At 52.9% G+C, this 19,648-nt stretch overlaps 1 protein-coding gene across 14 annotated transcripts; it reads right to left on the minus strand.

Moving 5' to 3' along the window:
- Positions 1 to 1,857: 1,857 nt before the first annotated feature.
- On the minus strand, positions 1,858 to 19,611 carry Gipr (gastric inhibitory polypeptide receptor). 14 transcript variants are annotated; one of them, XM_078031852.1, is made up of 15 exons: positions 18,903 to 19,158; positions 12,216 to 13,477; positions 11,048 to 11,162; positions 10,577 to 10,672; positions 10,030 to 10,137; positions 9,317 to 9,420; positions 8,491 to 8,594; positions 7,968 to 8,112; positions 6,974 to 7,133; positions 6,708 to 6,768; positions 6,332 to 6,401; positions 6,123 to 6,211; positions 5,910 to 6,048; positions 3,400 to 3,441; positions 1,858 to 3,323 (listed from the first exon to the last, which is right to left on the minus strand). In XM_078031852.1, the coding sequence occupies exons 2-15, from the start codon at positions 12,462 to 12,464 to the stop codon at positions 3,120 to 3,122; spliced, it is 1,686 nt and encodes a 561-aa protein (XP_077887978.1). In that variant the 5' UTR covers positions 12,465 to 13,477; positions 18,903 to 19,158; the 3' UTR covers positions 1,858 to 3,119. The 14 variants fall into 14 exon arrangements, 13 of the variants coding, with proteins under 13 accessions (XP_077887978.1, XP_077887974.1, XP_077887977.1 ...); XM_078031848.1 differs by adding an exon at positions 16,467 to 16,539 and having other exon boundaries at positions 1,858 to 3,441; positions 6,123 to 6,401; positions 18,903 to 19,165; XM_078031851.1 differs by having other exon boundaries at positions 1,858 to 3,441; positions 18,903 to 19,163.
- Between the last annotated feature and the right edge of the window lie 37 nt (positions 19,612 to 19,648).

Below are 19,648 nucleotides of genomic sequence, written 5' to 3' on the forward strand. Positions count from 1 at the left end.
ACTTGCCTGGGGTCACCCAGTGGAAAAGGGAGGCCTTATTTATTGTGAAGGATTAGAAAACAAAGCAGCTGAGTGTGGTGGCAACATCCGGAATTCTAGCAACTCCAGAGGCTGAGGCAAGAGGATTCCAAGTTCAAGGCCAGCCTCAGCAACTTAGTAAGACCCTGTCTCAAAAAGGACTGGGGTCAATAGTAGAGCTGTCCTGGGTTCAATCCCCAGTACTGCAAAAATAAAACAACAAAAAATAACTGATTTTTTTTTTTTTTTTTTTTTTTTGCATCCAACCTGGAAAGCCATGCCCTTACAAACAGCCTTAACTATTAGGAAGCAGGATGGAGCTGTACCATTCTTACCTGGAAAGTGGGGGCAGTGATGCTATTATGGGCGGCCGCCCTGGGGCTCTGATTCTTGTACAGGAGCAGAACCAGCACAAAGCTCTCACAGTCAGATTTGAATCTCTTTCATCCCTCTGCTTATTGACTTACCAGGAAATGGAAATTGGTTTGTCTGCCTTGCAAACTGGCATCAGAGATGTAAGTGTTGAGCACCATGCTGGGCATCAGTCTGAATTTCCCTCTTCATCTCTTCCCCCACCCTGTTGCCCCAAATGCTTTCAGATTGCCTCCTCCTTTGGTGCTGAAAATCGGAGAAGTTTTTGCAGCAGTACCATGAGGCAAACTGGCAAAGTAAAATCTTTGGTCATGTACCTTGGACCAGTCAGTGTCCTAGTGAAGTCAGGCAACCCTAGGATGTAGGTATTACTGTCTCTCCATTTTCAAGAAATGGACACAGAGAATTTGGGGATTTTCCCCAAGTGTCACAGATATTAAGTAGCCAGACTTCAGATATGCACCAGGCTGGTCCCTTCAGCTTTCCTCTTTCCATATTGCCCTTCTAGAGAAGCAGCCCTCAAAAATTATGCACATGCACAGGACACAGTGAGTAGCACACCTGTAATCCCAACGGCTCCAGAGGCTGAGGCAGGAGGATTGCGAGTTCAATGCCAGCCTCAGCAACAGTGAGGTGCTAAGCAACCCAGTGAGACTCTGTCCCTAATTAAAGCACAAAATAGGGCTGGGGATGTAGCTCAGTAGTCAAGTGCCCCTGAATTCAATCCCTGGTATTCTTCCCCCCCCTCCCCCGCAAAAAAAAAAGAAAAAGATGCACATGGGATTGGGGTTGTGGCTCAGGGGTAGAGCGCTCACCTAGCCATGTGAGGCCCTAGTTTGATTCTCGGCACTACATAAAAATAAATAAAGATATTGTGTCCAACTACAACTAAATACTAAATAAATAAATAAATAAATTTAAAATAAGTTATGGTGTACATCTGCAATTAAAAAATATTAACAAAAAAGATGTATATGTGTGCACACATGTGCTTATAATTTTAATTTGTATATATGGCCAGGCACAGTGGCACATGCCTGTAATCCCAACAGCTTGGGAGGCTGAGGCAGGAGGATGGGAAGTTTGAGGCCAGCCTCAGCAAGTTAGCAAAACTCTGTCTCAAAAAAATAAAAGGGGGCTAGGGATATAGCTCAGTGGTAGAGTGCTTGTCTTGCTGGTTCAAACTGCAGCACCAAAAATAAATTAGTGGTTGAGTGCCTTGGGTTCAATCCCTAATACCAAAACAAAAAAACTTTAGTTTGTATGTGTCTTAAACAGTTAAGTATTAGGAGATTACATGTAATATCCCCAACTGGGGATTTTCTTAGGCAGGGGGGACAGTGGTAGCATGTGGCCGACGTTGAGCAAGACCCCCACAGACCCTCTCCAAGCCATGCAGCTCGTCTCGGTTGTTGCCCTTTGTGTCCTGGCCAAGAAGATTCTTCCACCCAGAAAGAGAAAAGGCAATGGTTTCTCATGTTTTATTTACCAGGGCCCTAACCTGTGGCCCCCACCCAACTAGAACCCAGAGGGGTAGGGGTGGGGGTCCAGCAGGGCCATAAGCTTAGAAAGACTCCAAGTTCAGCTATGGGACACATCGGTCCGGGAGCTAGAGACCCAGGGAAACACAGCACTCAGGTACTAACTAAATCTATGGGTGGGGATGGTTGAGAGGTGAGGGCACTGCATGTGTACGGGTGGTCCAAACACAGGATGAGGCCGTCATCTTCCCCCCAGTCCTTGCAGTTCCAGGGCCACCCATTGCAGGAGGGTGGGGTGCGCATACTCTCCCAGCTGCTCTGGATAGGAGGTTTCCCTTCAGGCCTGCCTTGAATTGCCTGTGTCTGTATCTCGGCCCCAGTCCTCTCATTCTGTTTCCAGCTCTCAGCTCTCCCTCGAGGTCCAGGCCTTCTGAACCAACCCATGGCTTATGTCACCAGTGTAACATGTCCAAAGAGCATTCTTGGTTCTCCCCTCCCTGAACCCCATCTTCCCACCTTTCCTCACTCTCCCACCCCAGACCCAGGAGCCCTCCTTGACCCTTTGCCACCACACTTCCTCATGACATCCAAAGCAGGTCCTCTCTACCTTTGCAATAACTTCAGAATCCACCTGCTTCTCACCTCTCTGTGGGCTCAATATTTGTCCACCCCCCAACACCCGCCCCCACCCTCTGGGCTCCTGGCTTCCACTCCTGCCCATTAATCCATTTCCTGTAGAGCAGGAGATTGATCCATTTGAAACAGCCCAGGAAACACTCCTGCTAAAATCTTCATTGCACCTGGAATAAAATCCAATTCCTGTGTTCCTCATCTGTGGGCCTCTACCCCACTCCAACCCCCTCAGCCTCCTGTTCTGAAGCCACCGGACAGCTCCCTCCTGCCCCAAGGCCTTTGCACATGCTTTCTTCTACCTAAAATCTTGTCTTCCAATTCTCTCCGAAGTTGTCACCTTAACCTCTTTCAGGTATTCAGAAGTGATTTGATGTCACATCTCCAGAATGGCCTCCCAGACAGCCCTAGGCCCCTTCTAAGTTCTCTTCATGAGCCACTCCACAGCCTATGTGTAGCTTCACATTTTGTGTTCACGATCAGCATCCCCCACTCAGTTGGGATCTCCAGGAGAGCAGGGACCTTGTCTTCTGTTCCCTTCTTCCCCATCTCCCCAGGTCTGATACACAGTAGGCACTCAATAAATACGTGCTCACCACAGACACAGGATTCCCATACTTAACAGTAACTTTCCAAAACCCGGCTGCCCTCATCCCTAGGCCCTGGCAGCGCCCCCAAGGACAAGGCACGGCCGATGCGGATCTCGCCCCGGCCAGAGCCCGAGGGTAGGGCCTGGGAAGCGGGCTCCGGGAGCTTGGGCCGCTGCTCCTTGCCCAGGCTGCAGCGCAGGCTGTGCCAGCCGCGGCGGATCTCCGACTGCACCTGCAATGGCAGAGCGCTCAGGGGCGGCGCCGTTCTTCGAGCCGCCGCCAGAGGGCGTGGGCGGTCCTCTCCCTACCTCCTTATTGACGAAGCAGTAGAGGACGCTGACCAGGAAACCCTGCGGGAGGAGGACCTGGGGTCAGATCGCAGGTAGCCATGGCATTGGAACCACCCCCTTAATGAAGCTAGAACTCTTGTCCCGCCCCAAAGCACTTCGGTTGTTGCCACCCTGGTCCTAGACTATGGCCATCACCTGCTCCCTGGCTCCCAGCTCCTCTCATTGTCCTAACCTGTTTGCTGAGCAATAGGGATTGAGAACAGGGGACTTGGACATAGCAGCCTGGAGACGAAAACTCTTTTCCTACTTCCACACTTAGAAATGCTCAGTTTCTTCATCTGGAAAGTGGAGCATCTAATGGTGATTAACATTGCAAGAAACTAGTTCCTGGTACATACATTCAGTTAACCTTTGTTTTCCTTGCTTAATCTTATTAGAATTTGTTATTATATAGCATCCATTATAAATAAATTATAAGTAGTTTATATTTTTATAAGTCTATATCTGTTCTATACCTGAATTTATTTATTTTGCAGTACTGGGTATTGAAACCAGGGGTGCTATATCACTGAGCTATATCCCCAGCCCTTTTTATTTTTATGTTGAGGCAGGATCTAAGTTGCTGAAGACAGCCTTGAATTTAGGATCCTCCTGTCTCAACCTCCTGAGTCTCTGGAATCCATGATGTGCATACCCCACCTATCTCTACATCTGAATTTAAAGAATTTAAATAAAGGAAAAATGGGACTGGGTGGAGCTCATGGGTAGAGCTTGTGCTTAGCTTGTGTGAGGCCCCCAGCACCAAAAATAGTTTAACTAAAAATGTGATTCTGAGGTTGGTGGCACAGACCTGTTGTAATCCCAGTGGGAGGCTGAGGCAGGAAGATTGCAAGTTCAATAGCCAGCCTCAGAAACTTATAGAGACCCTGTCTCAGAAAAGAAAGCGGGGGACATAGTTGAAGATGTGGCTAATCCCTGGGTTTAATCCCTAGTAACAAAAATATATTTTTTTATTTTATAGTCAATAACCTAATTGAGGGCTGGGGTTGTGGCTCAGTGGTACAGCACTTGCTTAGCATGTGGGCTCTGGGTTTGATTCTTAGCACCACAGATAAATAAATGAATAAAAAATAAAGGTCCATTATCAACAAAAAATATTAAAATTTTAAAAAGTTAATCGATAAATTTAAAAATCAAGGCTGGGTGCAGTGGCGCACATCTGAGCACACCTGTGATCCCAGCAACTCAGAAGACTGATGCAGGAGTGCATGTCCGAGACAAGCCTCAGCAACTTAGTAAGACCCTTTCTCAAAATAAAATTTAAAAAAAAATTTTAAAGTTGGTAGTGTGGTTCAGTGTCAAAGCATCCCTGGGTTCAATCTCCAGTACCCAAAAAATCTAAATCAATTATGGATATAAGCTATTATTAAGACATTACTTATTATTTCCCACAATCCTATTTAAATCTAACTCAGATCATATTCCTCCTCTTTTAGCAGGAAAAAAAAAAAAGCCAACTAAAGTTTGGCTCAGGAATTTGGTCTCTGAGGCCCCTCACTTCTCTTCCTCACACCCACTTCCTGCTTCTGACTCCTGAGCTCCAGGCACCCTGTCCTCCCTGCCTTATAATCTGGCCCCTGGCATTTATCTTGCTGGAACAGTTGCTCAAATATCTACCTGGCTGTTCCTTTGCCTTTCTTGGGTCTCTGCCCCAATGTCTCCTTCTTAGGAAGGCCCTCTTTGACCCCCTGTCTAAAATATCAACCCCATCTTTCCATAAATACTCTTCATTTTTCTTTTCCTGTCCTCTCTCTTTTCCACCTCCTAATATTCTGTTTATTAGGGTGTGTGTGTGTGTGTGTGTACATATATGATACACACACCACTTAATATTCTGTATATTCTATTTATATAGCATCTTTAGTATCTGTCTTTCCCACTAGAGGATAGAGACCATTTGGCTCGTGGCTGTATTTCCACAATAAGCCTAGAAGAGAGCTTAGATATACATATAAATTTTGCTGAATATAATGAATAAACAGCCTTGTGAGGTGGGACGGGTATTGTCCCCGTTTTAGACATGAGAAGACTGAGGCCTAATGAGGGAAGGCTGGGATAAGGCAATCAAGTGCAGCCTTAAACTTGGGACGGACACCTCCTTAACCTCTCCACCTCACGCATCTCACTTGCCTCACTCCAGCCCCCACCCAGAGGCCAGAACTGCACAGCTGCCAAGCAGCGCTGAGGGGCAACCGGAATGTGCTTCCAGCTCTGTCCTCGCTCCTCACCTGGAAGCAGTCCTGCTGCGGTCACCCAGGTTCCTGCCTTGGTCCCTGTGGCTCCCCCAAGCCCGAGGTAGCCCAGCCTAGCTCAGCACTGTGTGTCACATGCATAAAGGAATGAAGGAATAAAATCCCATCTTCACGCCCCAAGGAAGGTCTACTCAGAGACGATCAGAGACCTGGCGCCACTAGGGTGGGGAAGAGGGCGCTAGAAGGAAGTGTGCAGCCCCGCATCTGCCCGAGCACCTGGAAGGAGCTTAGGAAGATCTCAAAGCCGAGCTTGGCAAAGCGGAGAGCGCCGCGGGCCTGTTCCTCCGTCACAGGAGCAAACACCACTTCGTGGACACCCAGCAGCGGCACCAGTGTCAGCGTGGAGCGAGCCAGCCTGGGCAGAAAGGGCGGCAGTGTCCTCAGGCCTCGGCACCCCGCTAGTGGCCGGCCCCTCCCGCTGGGCCTCACCTCAGGCGGTAGTCTGGGCAGCGCATCTGGCGCGTCCTCAGCTTGGACACAAGAATGCCAAGAATGCGGATAAAGATGAGGAAATTAATCTGTGAGAAGAGAGAAGCTGAGCCAGACGCGACCCCACTCTGGAGGGCAGGAGTGGCGCCCCGTTTCCCAAAATGGGAAATCCCAGAGGATGGCCTGGAGGATGGCAGGAACGGCCATACCAAGATGGTTATGAGGATGGGGGTGCGTATGATCCACCAAATAGCCTTGACCTCGTTCCTCTCCCAGCACCTGGGGGATGCAGGGTCGCACTAAGACACAGAAAAACCCTAGACTCTCCAGATTTCTGGCAGGTACATTCTGCAGGCCCCGCCCACCATCCTTAAGTCCCACCCACTTCCCTTAAAGCCCCGCCGGTGACTATTAAGGACCCACCCCATCCCCTTTCCAGGAATCCTTGAACCTTTCCAAGATCCCCTTTACTTTGGTCCCCGCCCACATTCGCCCCAGCCGGTGTCCCAGGTTTCCATCCCTCCTTGCCCACATCCCTCAAAGCTCCGCCCACCTCCCAGGTCCTGCCCCAGACCCGCAACTCACTGCGTGTTCTCGTACAGGTACCTGACGATCACCCAGGGAATGACGAAAAGCGCGGGGGCCCCTGTGCAGACCCCGACCCCCACCCCCCACCCGGCCGCAGCTGTCAGCGCGCTCACGGGCCCTGCCAGGCCCAAGACCCGCGGAATCTTCTGCCCTGATGGAGAAGCAGAAGCCTAAAGAGGGGAGGAGACCCCTGGGGTAGACCAGCTGGGCAGAGGGGGAGCCGAGGCTCGCTGGGCTGGGTGGGGGAGAGAGTCGGGGCTCACCCCAGCCGAGGAGCAGGTAGCAGCAGAAGTGGCCCTCCTCAGAGCCTCCCACCAGCACTAGGAGCCGGTGCAGGTAGACGCCCTCCACCAGCAACCACGTGTAGTTGGCACCCACGCAGTACTGGGTCAACGTCTGGGCGGTGCGGCAGGCGGCTAAGGCCTAGGGAGCCGTCAGACAGCGGTAGAGGGCAGTCAGGGTGGCCAGGTGGCCCCAGGTCTTCCACCTGGAACCCTTCCACCTCATCTCTTGCCATCAAATGATCTCCCACTCTGCCCTCAGTGGATGGTATCTGGCTGGTTTCTCACACCCCAGTCTCTTCCAATATGGACTCTCTCACTCTGTCCCCTTAAGAGTTGGCATCTTCCGTTTGTCATCAGAGCCCCTGCTCCATCACTCCACAATGTGGCCTCTGACACCGTAGCTCCGTCTGAAAACTGGATTCTCCTGCCAGCTTGCGGACCCCCCATCTCATCCTTTTTTTTTTTTTTAACCCCGGATTGAACCAGGGGCATGTGGCCACTGAGCCACATCCCCAGCCCTTTTCTCTTTTTATTTTGAAACAGGGTCCTGCTAAGTTGCTTAGGGCCTCACTAAGTGCTGAGGCTATCTTGGAACCTGTAATGCTCCTGCCTCTACCTCCCACAGGCAGATGTGCCCTCTACCCATCTCTCAGTTACAAACTGGCGGCTTCCAACCCTCCCCGCCCTCCCAGTTAGTTTCTCCCACCCTGTCCAGCTGGCCTCCAGGAGGGAGGCTTCCCTAACTGGTGAAAAAGTCCATTGATGGGTGCACTCATGAGGGAGAGGGAATGAGAAATTCCAGTAAATGGGAATGATGGGGGAGGCTGAGCTGGAAGGGTCCCTTTCCAGAGGTGTCAGGAGGGGTCAAGGGGGAAACTGTTGCTGCTGGAACAGGTAGCAAATGGGTGGAGGACTTCCTGATCCCACCAGTAGGGGCAGTTTCCCATTTGAAGATCAGGAGGAGGATGCACACCTGATTCCACAGTGTGGGGCCACGGTCCCCAGGGTAGGGGCCAGGTGGAGGTAGCAGCCGGTCTCGGGTGAGGATGGCTGCAGCTCGCAGCATGAAGGACGTGAACAGGTTGATGTGGATGTAGTTACGGGTGCAGTGCAGCCGCCTGGGGGATTTGAGAGGCCTCTGAAAACCCCTGGAGAGCAGTCCTCAGTCCCACAGCATCCCTTTAACCACTCATGAGCCCTTTTCATAGATCCCTCAGTGAGGGCTTGAAGGTAGTGGCATAGAGGAACCTGGCCTCCATACCCTCCTGGTACCATGGATTGAATCCATGGGCTCTTAACTACAGAGCCACATCCCCAGACCCCAAGCCCTTTTATTTTGTATTTTATTTAGAGACAGGGTCTCACTGAGTTGCTAGAGCCTTCCTAAATGGCTGAGGCTGGCTTTGAACTTGCAATCATCATGTCTCAGCCTCCCAAGCTGCTGGGATTACCGCACCCATATCTCTGCCACCGCCACTCAGGGCTGGGGATCCTACCTGAAGAAACTCAAGATGAGCAGGGCAAGCAGCAGTGTGGCAAGGGATAAGGAGTAGCCGATGGTGTACACCACCTGCAGCCGCTCCAAGATCAGCCTCTGGTCCTGGCGGGGGCAAGGAGGACATGAGAACAAGACTTGGCTCTTCCCTCAGGTCTAGGCAGGGCTGCACAATCCCCCTAAATTTCCCAGTATATCAGTTTTCTCTTGAGGCACCTCCTACCCTGTTTCTGTGGGGCTGATTCCACCCCAGCTCCAGGGCTGGGTTCATTACCAATTGTCTGACCCCCCCACACACACATACTCAAACCAGGACAACAAGAGTCAATCCCGGAACACTTATGGAGAAGGAAGTTCAGTCTTCCCACAGTGTGGCTTGGTTGGTAGGATATGAGCCTGGTGCCAGTGCAGGCCACCCTTTTTCCACCCACAGAAAAGATGAGACAAACAAGCATGATATGGTGAGAGACAGGACCCACCATATAATTGAGCACTTGATCTTGCTGTACCTGAAGCTATTGCTGTATACTATGATTGAAAAGCACAAAAAGAAGTGTGTCTCTTTTTCCTCCTTTAAGCCAGGATTGGGTTGGGTCTCCATTACTTGTGACCCAAAATCCTAAACAGCACAAGGGCCTTCAGGCTCAGCCTGAGGCTACTACTGCCTTTTCACCTCTCCCTAGACTTCCTACCCTGAATCCCTTGCCTTTTCTTTTTTTTTCTTTTAATATTTATTTTTTAGGTGTAGATGGACACAACATAATACTTTTATTTTTATGTGGTGCTGAGGAGCGAATCCAGCCTGGCCCTCCCTTGCCTTTTCTTACCTGAAAGGAGCCATTCTTCTCTGGATCCTCACACTGGGAGTGGTCTCTCCAAGGTCCCCACTGGCCATCACTACCACACTGTCGGAGAACAAAGCCTGTGGCCACTGTGAGAAAATAGAGGGGACCAAGGGACAGACAAAGAGAAAAGCAAACTGTAGGGCTGGGCTGGGGCTCAGTGGTAGAGTGCTTGCCTAGCACGTGTGAGGCACTGAGTTCGATCCTCAGCACATAAAAATAAATAAATAAAGACATCAAAAATATACATTAAAAAAACTGTTAACAGAGCACTGTGGAATGATGGTGGTGGTTATAAACCCTTTTATAACATTTTCTATGTATCAATCAGCTTAATATTCATACAAGCTGATGAAAGTGGTACTATCATTAATACCATTTTACAGACAGGGAAGCTGAAATACAAAAGCAGTTAAGTAAACCACACGAAGCTACATAGCTAGTTAGGCCAGGAAGACCATAGGTGCCCAAAGACAAAGACAGGCTCAAAAAGAGGAAAGACAATAAGAACTCCAGTGATCCTTAGATGAGGTGCGGGGAAGGGGCACTGTGCAAGAGAAAGCCAGGGTTAGACAGGAGAGACACCAAGTCTGATAGAGAGGGAAGGAGGACAGAGGGGCAGGGGACAGAAAGAAGCAGAAAGGGGTGCAGATGAGTTGAGGCGAAGTCTGAGCATAAAGGACCAGAGAGCACCTCACCGTGGCGGTGCCAGGGCAGGTACCAGGGGCAGGACGCACGCGCAGTGACGTTGGGTGCAGCATAGTCCCAGCAAACGTACATATCGAAGGACCCATTACAGGTGAGGCCTGGGGGCGGACGTGTAGGCCAAATGCTGAATGGACCCACTGTGCGGCCAGCTCAGTGTTCCATCCGCCTAATCCCACCTGGATCTCCTCCCACTAAGCAATTTGAGTCTCTAGATTCTTCCCACCTAGACAGAACCTTCCCAGACCCCACCCAAACCCCGCCCCCTGCAGTGCAGGCTCCGCCCAAGACTCCCTCCCATTTCAAGCTTCTCAGGCCTCTCTGACTAATCGCATCCCACCCAGCACCCACCTTAGTCAGGTTTAAGCCCCTCCCACCAAGGCCAAGCCCCACCCACGTGTCTCTGACACAGCCCACACCAATCCCGGGTTTCTCTCCTTTCAGATCCTGCCCCAGGCCCCGCCCGTCAGTCCTAGGCCCGCCCCCAGCCCACCCTCTCAGCCCCTGCCAGCTCCCCCCCCCCACCGGTCCTGGTCGTACCTGGGGGCGGCTCCGCGGCCTCCAAGGTCTCCTGGCACTCCCTGCGGTACCGTTCCCAGCGCTGGTACAGCTCCCCTGACGTCTGCCCCTCAGAGCCTGTCTACGAGAAGACAGAAGGGAGGACCCCCAAACCAATCCCCTCCCCCGCCAGAGATCCCCTAGAGAGACTTGGAGGGGCTGTTCAATTTGGCCCTGGAGTCTCGGGTGGCCTAGAAACCTCTTTGAAGTTTTGGGGGTAGCCTGGAAGCCGCCGAAGGATTTGTTGAGGGAGATTGCAAACCTTTAAGAAAATTGAAGAGGGAGTAGACTTCACCAGGAGGATTTGTAGGGGGAAGGGGACTGGAAACCACCATCAAAACTTGAACGTGAGCGAGAGAGGCAGACTTAAAACTCTCATTGAGGTGGACGGAGACATAACACAGTCCCCAGACCTCCCTCCAAGCTTTGAACCGTGTCCCCTCCGGTCCTCACCTCCGCCCTCCGGAGCGGCAGTCCCCACAGCCAGAGGAGCAGCAGCAGCCGCAGGGGCACAGAGTTTGGCATCCTGAGGGCCACGATGGGTCTGGCCACCCAGAGGCAGAAGAGCCTGGAGAGTCCCAGGGTAGAGTCAGCACCTCGGACCCCCGCCCTCGGACCCCCAACTCCAGGGCCCACCTGCCTTAGGGATTCCTACAGGGGGACTGAGAAGCAGAAGCCTCCTCTGCTGCCTCCACGCGTGAGGATTGGGGCGGGGCAGAGGCGTGTGGGTGGGCGGGGCCCCAGGTGGTGGGTGGGGCCGAGATCCGAGGCGTGATTCCTTTGCCGCCCCCAACTGTTGCTGGGGCAGCGGCGGTGGGAGGGAGGGGTGTTTGCAGAGGGGGCGGTTGCCCTAGAGCTGCGCTGGGCAGAAGCGTCAGAGTCATCCAGGATCTACACCTAGAGACTGACGGAGCCTGGGGACAGCTTTGGAGAAGAGGGAGTAGAAACCCTCATCCAAGCCTGGGGGGGAACTCGAAACAGCCATTTGAGCTCCCATTCGCCCAGCCAAAAGGGTTTTCAAATTGCAAATAGGAACCCAACCTTATACAAAAATATCCCATGCCCGGTGGATAGAGGCCAGAGTCAGTGGGACAGCCCTCTCCCAGCATCCAAATATTGGGGACCAGAGAGGCCTTAGACCCTGGGTTTGGGTCTTCAGGGTCCCAGATACCTGAAAATTCTTTGTTCTAACCCCTAACACCCATCCCCACCACCCTGCACACCCACTGTGTAGGGGAAGGGGACAGCAAGGGGGATCTCAGACAGAGACCCAGAAAAACAAACGCAGAGTCAGAAATACAGAGACCCAGAGACTGAGAGACAGTGAGACCCACAGCCAGAGACCAGATACCAAAAGATCAGAGAAAGAGACAAAATTGTAGGCTAGGAGACAAAGAGGGGGGAAAAGCATGGAAAGACACACAGAAGTGTGGACAGAAAATGACCCACAGGCCAAACAGCCTGAGACAGAGACAGAGGATAAGGCACCGGGCACCGAGGGAGAGTGACAAAGGCATAGGCTGACAGACGGGTTGGGGTGGGGGAGAGAGAGAGAGAGACCCGGAGCTGAATTGAAGGAGGGTCGAGGGCAAGGTGAGTGGATTGGGACGGGACTTCTCACCTGTCCCCAGTCCTGTACCCGATCACTTGCTCCTGCAGCGCCTGTGTGCCTCCACTGCCTCCCCTGTGCTCTGGAAGAGGTGACAGGCGCTGGCAGCCTGGGGTGGTGGGAGGGGGCGGGGCCATGGCGGAACTGAGAACAGGATGGGGAGCTCTGGGGCAGGGAGCAGAAGGAGGGGCAGCCAAGTGCATCACGGTCACGCTGCAGAGCAGTCACAGTTATCATCCCAAGGGCCACCCCCCACACCATTGTGCACGATTTCTCACACTCCCATTCACAGAACACAGGGTCCCACCCAGCACTGGCAGAGCCTCAGTCACACACAGTCCTATATGCCGAGCCACAGGAGACACAGTCACAGAACCTCGCACCACGCTGTCACTCAGAGTCTCACATTCATTCACAGCTGTACAGCCCCAGCCACACCCAGAGAGCCACAGCCTCTCACCCACAAGTTGACAGTCATCCAGAGTGGCCCTTGCCCAGGTGCCTGGGCTGTGGACTGCTACACACACACAGTGACACAATCACAGTTTCCCACAATCCCAACAACACTGTCAATGAGACATTCACACATTCCCTAGGTCATGGCACAAATACTGTCCATCTCCCCGGCTGGCCTGTGTGTCCCAGGAGGACAGATCCAGGCACCTCGGTTACCACCCCATCACAGCATGCCCACAGCGGGAGCTCCAGGAGAGGTGTTAGTGGCGTGAACACGCCCTTACGTGCTTCCCATGGCCATACAATCCACCTGTGACACCAGCCAAAGTCACACACGGTGTTAGGCAGCCTCACCCACAAAGTCTCACACTCTTCACATGGTTTCCCAGAGTCCACAGCCACACCCCAATGCACACATGCCCAGTGTCACTGAGACACACTCAAGCTCTGAGGGTCACGCCGTCATATGTCACCTCACTGACAACCACACCCAGTGACATACACAGTCATCCAGACACAACTCTTCCTGAGAGTCCTGCCCTACTCACAAGTCACAGGCATTCCTACATGTGTCACGCATGTGGTCCCCCCACCCAGTCACACCGTCACACAGTGCCACATACTGTGACCTCACAATCACACACTAACCCACTGCCTCACACTGTCTCTTGGTGACAGTAGCCACTGTCACATACATTCTTACAACCTCTGCTTCCGGTCTTGTCCCGACTCTCAGCGTCCCGTCCCCCTCCATCCACACTCGGTTCAGGCACATCCATCATGCTGTGAACATTCCTGAGCACACACTCTCCGGGGACCTAGAAGATAAGTGGGGCAGAGGTGAGTCTGCCCATTTTGCAGAGGAGAAACTGAGGCCCAGAGGCCCAGGAGGGGCAGGGCATCAGGGGCAGTGGGAATCTGCACCAGAAGGTGAAAGGAGCTGAATTGAGGGGGGGGGACGGGGGTCCTCGCCGCGGGGCCTCTGGCGGCCCTCCCTGCTCTCTGCCCCACATTCCTGGCGCCCTCAGGGTCCTGGGAAAGTCAGTCCCTGGAGTGGAGAGGAGAGGGGTCTGAGATTGCCCGGCACCTCCAGGAGCAGCTGGGGCTGGGAAGGAGTCTCCTTGGCCCCAAGAGGCCTCAGGGTCACTCACTGAGGAAGGAGGGAGGGGGAGGAGGGACAGGGGAGGGACACGTGGAGAGGAACCACGGTGGTGAGACCCAGGAAAGGAACCAAGAGGGAGAAAGATGGAGAAGGGGAGAAAAAGACAGGAAGAGAGAGAGGGAGAAAGGGAGGGAGAGGGAGAGAGAGGGAGAGAGAGAGGGAGAGGGAGACAGAGGGAGGGAGACAGAGGGAGAGGGAGAGAGAGGGAGGCAGACCCACAGGAGAGAAAGCAGGGCCCAAGACACTGACAGAGACAGAAATACAGACCCGGACTGAGACAGGGAGACTGACAGATGGCAATGGCCACATGGAGAGGGGAGACATGAGGGGCACTCTTCACCCCTCCAGGAGAACAGGGCGGGCAGGGAGGGTCAGGCGTCAGGTCCAGCTATTCTGGGTCCTCCCCAGTCTCCCGGGGTCTGAGAGGAGGGCAGCAGGACCACAGGTGGCCACAGGGTCCCTGTGCAGCTCCCATGCCCAGGGGTTCTGGAAACTTCAAGCAAAAGAGAAGCCAAGCGCCTTCCTGGCCACCTAGGTTCTCCCAGGCAGGCACGTGCCACATGTCCCAGGGACCCAGGAGCCCACACCCCTCAACACTCTCCTGCTGGGTCTCCATGGTCCTTCGCTAATGCTGTCTCCACATTTAGCCTGCTCTCTCCCCAGCGGAGGCCTTTCTCCTCCTCTCTGCCCCCCTCTCTTTCTCCCCTGCACCTGCCTCTCCCCCCCCCATTAAGAATTGAACCCAGGGGCGCTTAACCACTGAGCCACATCCCCAGCCCCTTTTTATATTTTATGTAGAGACAGGGTCTCCATGAGTTGCTGAGGCTGGCTTTGAACTTGGGATCCTCCTGCCTCGGCCTCCCCAAGCATGTGCCACTGCGCCCAGCACCTTCTTTGTTTGGTCCAAATCCCTCTTTTCCTTTGCTCTAACCCCACCCTCAGCTCTTTCCCTCTTCCTTCCCTCCAGTCTCTGCCTCTCTGCGCTTCTCTGATTACCTCTCTGTTCCTCAGGGTCACTGCCTCTGACCTCTCTCCTTCCTCTCCCTCCCTTTGCATCTCTCTAGGTGTCTGGCTGGCTGTTTTTTCTCTCTGGGTTTCCTGGCTCTTATCTCTTGCTCTCTGCCCTCAGCAATGACCAGGCAGGGTCCCTTGCCCCTGGCCAGCATCCCATCCTAGGGGGGAAGCTGGAAGGCCTGTGCCTTCCCCCATGGGGCTGCCTGGCCAAGCAGAGCCTGCAGGGAGCAGGCGGGGGCCTGGGGGGTGGCAGATGGTGCAGGAGAAATGAGGCAGAGAGATATGGGGAGATGGGGCGCCCCATGGGGACAGAGGCCAGAAATGGGAGGCAGAGATGGCTCCCTGAGATGCAAAGCAGGAGAGATGAGGCCTGAGAGTCAGAGCCGGAAGACACAGAGACAGAGACAGAGACAGAGACACAGAGGAAGCCGCCACCAACATGGGGCCCAGAGAGAAGGCCTGGAGGCAGCATCAGAGAGACTGTGACATGGGGACACAGGACCCAGAGGACAGGAACCCAGAGACAGAGAAAAATATATCAGAGACAGAGAAATGGAAAGACAAACACAAAGACTGTGGGGATCCAAAGACAGAGATAAAGAGATGGAAGCCAGGATGGCCCCCAGACAGAGGGCCAAGGACACAGAAAGAGACCCAGAGATGAGCCTGGGAAGCGCAGCTCTGGATACCCAGAGAGAAGAGCAGGACAAAGATGGAGATAAAGAGATGGCAGAAACACAGAGAGAGGCCAGGAATGGAGTCACTCTCCAAAGCCACAATGGAGGAGAGGCAGACATGGCTCTCCTTAGTCTCTCAGGCCCGGAGGGGGTGCATGTCGCCATAGCAACCTCCCCAGATCCTGAGGGCAAACAGGGTCCTGGTCAGAAGCAGCAGAACTCTGTTGACAGAATCTCATGCTGGGAGGGGTGGGGGCTCCAGGGGCCCAAAGGCCAGGCTGGAGGCAGGAGAGCAGAGGGGCTGTCAGCGGGGACTTTATAGACTGCTCCAGCCTTCTCCCCACCTCAAATCCCAGCAAACATCCCCCCTGGGAGGAGCCACCTGGGGTCCCTGCCCGCTCTCTCCCTGGTGGCAGCTGTGGACAATCCCTGAATCCCCTGGCCAAGTACCAGAGAAAACAGGCTGACCTAAGAATTTCCTTCATTTTCCTTCAGGGTTCTTGAACCTGGTCCCATCTGCCACCAGCACCCCCAGGAGGGCAGCCAGGCAGCCAGAGGGATCATGCTAAAGCAAAAAGCTGATCCTGCTCCTCCCCTGCTAAGAACCTGCCATGGCTCCCCAGGGCCCTCAGGAGAACCTTCAAGGTCTCTGCCAAGCTCTCCAGCGTGGTCCCCAGGCTTTCCTAACTCTTTTGACTCTGCCTTGTGCCCCTCAACCTTTGTTCCAGTAGCTTTCTCTGCCTGCACTTTGTCCTGTCTTCCAAACCCATCCTCAAGTTGGTTTACTAGTCACTCAACAAACAGTTCTTTTCCATATTAGAGCCTGAACCCTATGAAGGTAGGGTCGTGGTAGGACCGGGGTGGGCTGCGAAGGTCATTGCTCTGTTCCCAACATCGCCCAACGCAAGTCCAGCAAAGAGCAGGTCGAATTCACTTTCCTCAAAACTTACGTACCAGGCTCTGAGCTTGGCCATGCTGGAGACTGGGACAACCTGTGCCATGGCTTCATGGAGCAAGTGTTCCAAGCCTAGACCCAAATAGGGAGACAGACCGACAGAAGGAGAAGGAGAAAGAGTCAGAAACACAGAGGAAAAGGTGAGCCTGAGAAAGACAGCCAGGCATCAGTAATGATGATGGTGATGATGATGATGGTAATAGTATAATGGGTATCCTATATTGAGCATTTTGCATATGTCTCAGTCCTCATAATAGGATAGAGCTATTATATTATTCTGATTTTCCAGATGGGGCTCAGAGAGGGGAAGTAACTTGCCCAAGGCAACACAGCTCATAAATAAATGATGAAAGGAGTGCCCTGCTCATCCAGCCTCAAAACCCAGTTTCCAGGGGCTGGGGATGTGGCTCAAGCGGTAGTGCGCTCGCCTAGCATGTGTGCGGCCCGGGTTTGATCCTCAGCACCACATACAAACAAAGATGTTGTGTCCGCCGAGAACTAAAAAATAAATATTAAAAAAAAAATTTAAAAAACCCCACTTTCCTGACAGAGATATAAAACCATACAGAGACAGCGATGAGAAAGAAAAACGGCATAGAGAAGAAAACCTAGAGGCAGGGAGAAGAGGCTGTGAGCCCTGCCTACCCCCTCCACCCTCCAGCACAGCCATCCCCCAGCAGGGCCACCCCTCCTACTCCTGTCTCCCAGGCCCTTGACATCTCCCTGCGAAAACCACTTAGGATAAAACCAGCTCCATTAACTGTACCCAAAACCACGGTGCACAACACTTAACAAGCATGAGCTCGCTCAGCGGCTCTTCTCCCCTGGAGAGTGGGCACGGGATGACGCCCATTTTGCAGAGAACAAGACAAGCCACTGAGCCAAGGTCACTTTGCTCACATGGGTCCTGACAGTGTCTGGTCCCCGCACTGGGGCTGGGAGCCCCTTGAGGACAAGGACTGAGTAAGATTCATCTCTGTGTGTCCTCTCCCTCCACTCTCCGCAACCGCCCAGGCTAAATCCCTCTGCCAGCTGTTCCTCCTCCAAACTTCCCCACCCCAGCACAGGGAGCCCAGGACCAGAACTCCCCTGGGCTTCCAGGGTCCTCTGGGCACACCTAGAGCCGCCCCTAGCCCCACACAGCCTGGCTTCTGGGTTCTGTATGTAGGGAACTGACTTCTGGCATCTGAGCCAGGAGTGAGCTAGGCTGGAGGCTGGGAGGCAAGGAAAGCTGTTTCTATCAGCCACAGGATTGGCTGGGTTAGAATGAGACCAGTCTGAGAGCCTCACATCGTAAGTGTTCACTAAGAAATGATTCTATGTTGCTGTCATTTGTGTGGGCCTACTGTGAGCCAGGAACTGTGCTGATGCATAATTTATATCTGTGGTCTCATTGGGGCACATGGAGGATATTGGCAGACTGTAGACTGCTTTCCCAGAGCCTTCGAAGCCTTGTAAGTTCTGGGTCTGTCATTTCCTTGATGTGCTGTCCTTCCACTTTCTTCTCCCTCCGCAACTCCATTTTCACACCATTTCATTTTATTTTTTAAAGTACTAGGTATTGAACTCAGGGGTGCTCTACTACTGAGTTACACCCCATCCATTTTTATTTTATTTTTTGTGGTATTTTTAAGTTGCTGAGGTTGGCCTCAAACTTGTGATCCTCCCGCCTCAGCCTCCCCAGTATCTGGGATTATAGGTGTGTATCACCACATCCAGATAATGCTTTTTTTTTTTTTTTTTTTTAATGGTTCTGGGAGTTGAACCTGGGGTTTGCCCATGCTAGGCAAATGCTCTACCAGTGAATTATACCCCCAGCCTCTCACCAGCCTTCTTGTCCCAGAAGTATGTCAAACTCAAATCTATCTCAGGCCCTTTGCACTTGCTGTTTCTTTTTCTTGGAAACTTTCCCCTCTCAATTGTAGGTATAATCGCTTTCTTTTTGTCATTAGCATCTCACTCAAAGGTTACTTTTCAGAGAACACTTCCCTGACTCTACAATCTCACCCTTCCATCCTTCTTATCATTTTTGTAGTATCTACCAGGACAATAAATGGTATTACCCGCTCTGTTTCTGTTTCTTGATCTGTAAAATCATGATGAAAATAGGACATGTGGTGAGGGTAACTGAGTACCTGGCACACAGTGAGTGCTCGGTAAATGTTAGCTATTATTTCTTTGGCATACAGTGATTTACCTTCTCCATGAAACATCGAGATCCAAGAGAGCAAATCTGAGGCTGACTTGGTCACCCCTGAAACTCCAGCACCAAAACAGAGGTTGGCGCATAGTAGGTTCTCAGTAAACATTTTTGAATGACTGAAAGAGGTAGGCAGGATCAGGAGCCGCCACCTTCCAGGGGCTCAGGGTCACACAATCAGAAAGTGGGTGGAGTCGGGATTCAGCCCAGGTCAGTCTGGTTCTAGAGCTCTCACCGTGTCCAGAGGCAAATCTGTGCTGGCCTCACTTCCCCTGCCTGTGGAACATGGTCCAGGTCATCTCTAGGTGTTGACTCCTCAGCCGAGACTTGGGGAAGGAGGTCTAATGTTCTTTAAATCCATTGTCAGGATCCCCCCTCCTCTTACTTCCCCCCAACTTCCGAGCCAGCTCCGACTGACCCGGCCAGCTGGTCCGGGCTTCACAACTGGGCCTCTGTGAAAACCCGGACTGGATAACCTTGTTGTAGGAGGCCAGGGCTCTAGGGGTGGGCCTAGGGAGACTGTGAAGGAAGGTTAGAGAGGGGCCAATAGACTTGGAGGGAGGGGCTTAAATGCAGGGGGTGGAGCTAATCCAATTAGAAGGTCCGGTCCTTCGGGGGTTCAGGGGGCGGTGCTAATGGCTCGGGGGCGGGAATAGAACTTTGGCTCCCACCCGACTTGGGGGGCGGAGCTAGAAGGCCCGTGGGTGGGTCTAGAGCTAACACACAGGGGCTAAGGACTGGGCTAGAATCAGTTCAGGGAGGAGCTAGTGGATACCTGAGAGGGTTTCAAGCTCTTCTGCCGGGCCCTGGTCTTGCGAGAGGGCTTCTGAGAGATCCAGTAAAAAACTGAGGAGATGGAATGGGGGCTAGAGGAGTGTCTCCCTCCTCCCCATTCTCCGCTCAAAGCTGGGGGCATCGCTTCGGGCTGGGAAGCAGAGAAAGCCCTGCCCCTTTCAGTAGTCTGCATTCCTATTGGCGGAG

This window comes from Ictidomys tridecemlineatus, chromosome 15 (genome assembly GCF_052094955.1).
Source record: "Ictidomys tridecemlineatus isolate mIctTri1 chromosome 15, mIctTri1.hap1, whole genome shotgun sequence".
NCBI classification, from domain to species: Eukaryota; Metazoa; Chordata; class Mammalia; order Rodentia; family Sciuridae; genus Ictidomys; species Ictidomys tridecemlineatus.

What these genes read in the sequence shown, in the direction of transcription:
- Gipr (XM_078031847.1), bottom strand. Translation starts at nt 12,464, where the DNA reads ATGGTGTGGGGGGTGGCCCTTGGGATGATAACTGTGACTGCTCTGCAG. An exon ending in TGCCGCTCCGGAGGGCGGAG is followed by an intron (nt 10,673 to 11,047) that starts GTGAGGACCGGA and finishes TCTCGTAGACAG; the next exon opens with GCTCTGAGGGGCAGACGTCA. An exon ending in TACCTGTACGAGAACACGCA is followed by an intron (nt 6,402 to 6,707) that starts GTGAGTTGCGGG and finishes TGCATCCCCCAG; the next exon opens with GTGCTGGGAGAGGAACGAGG.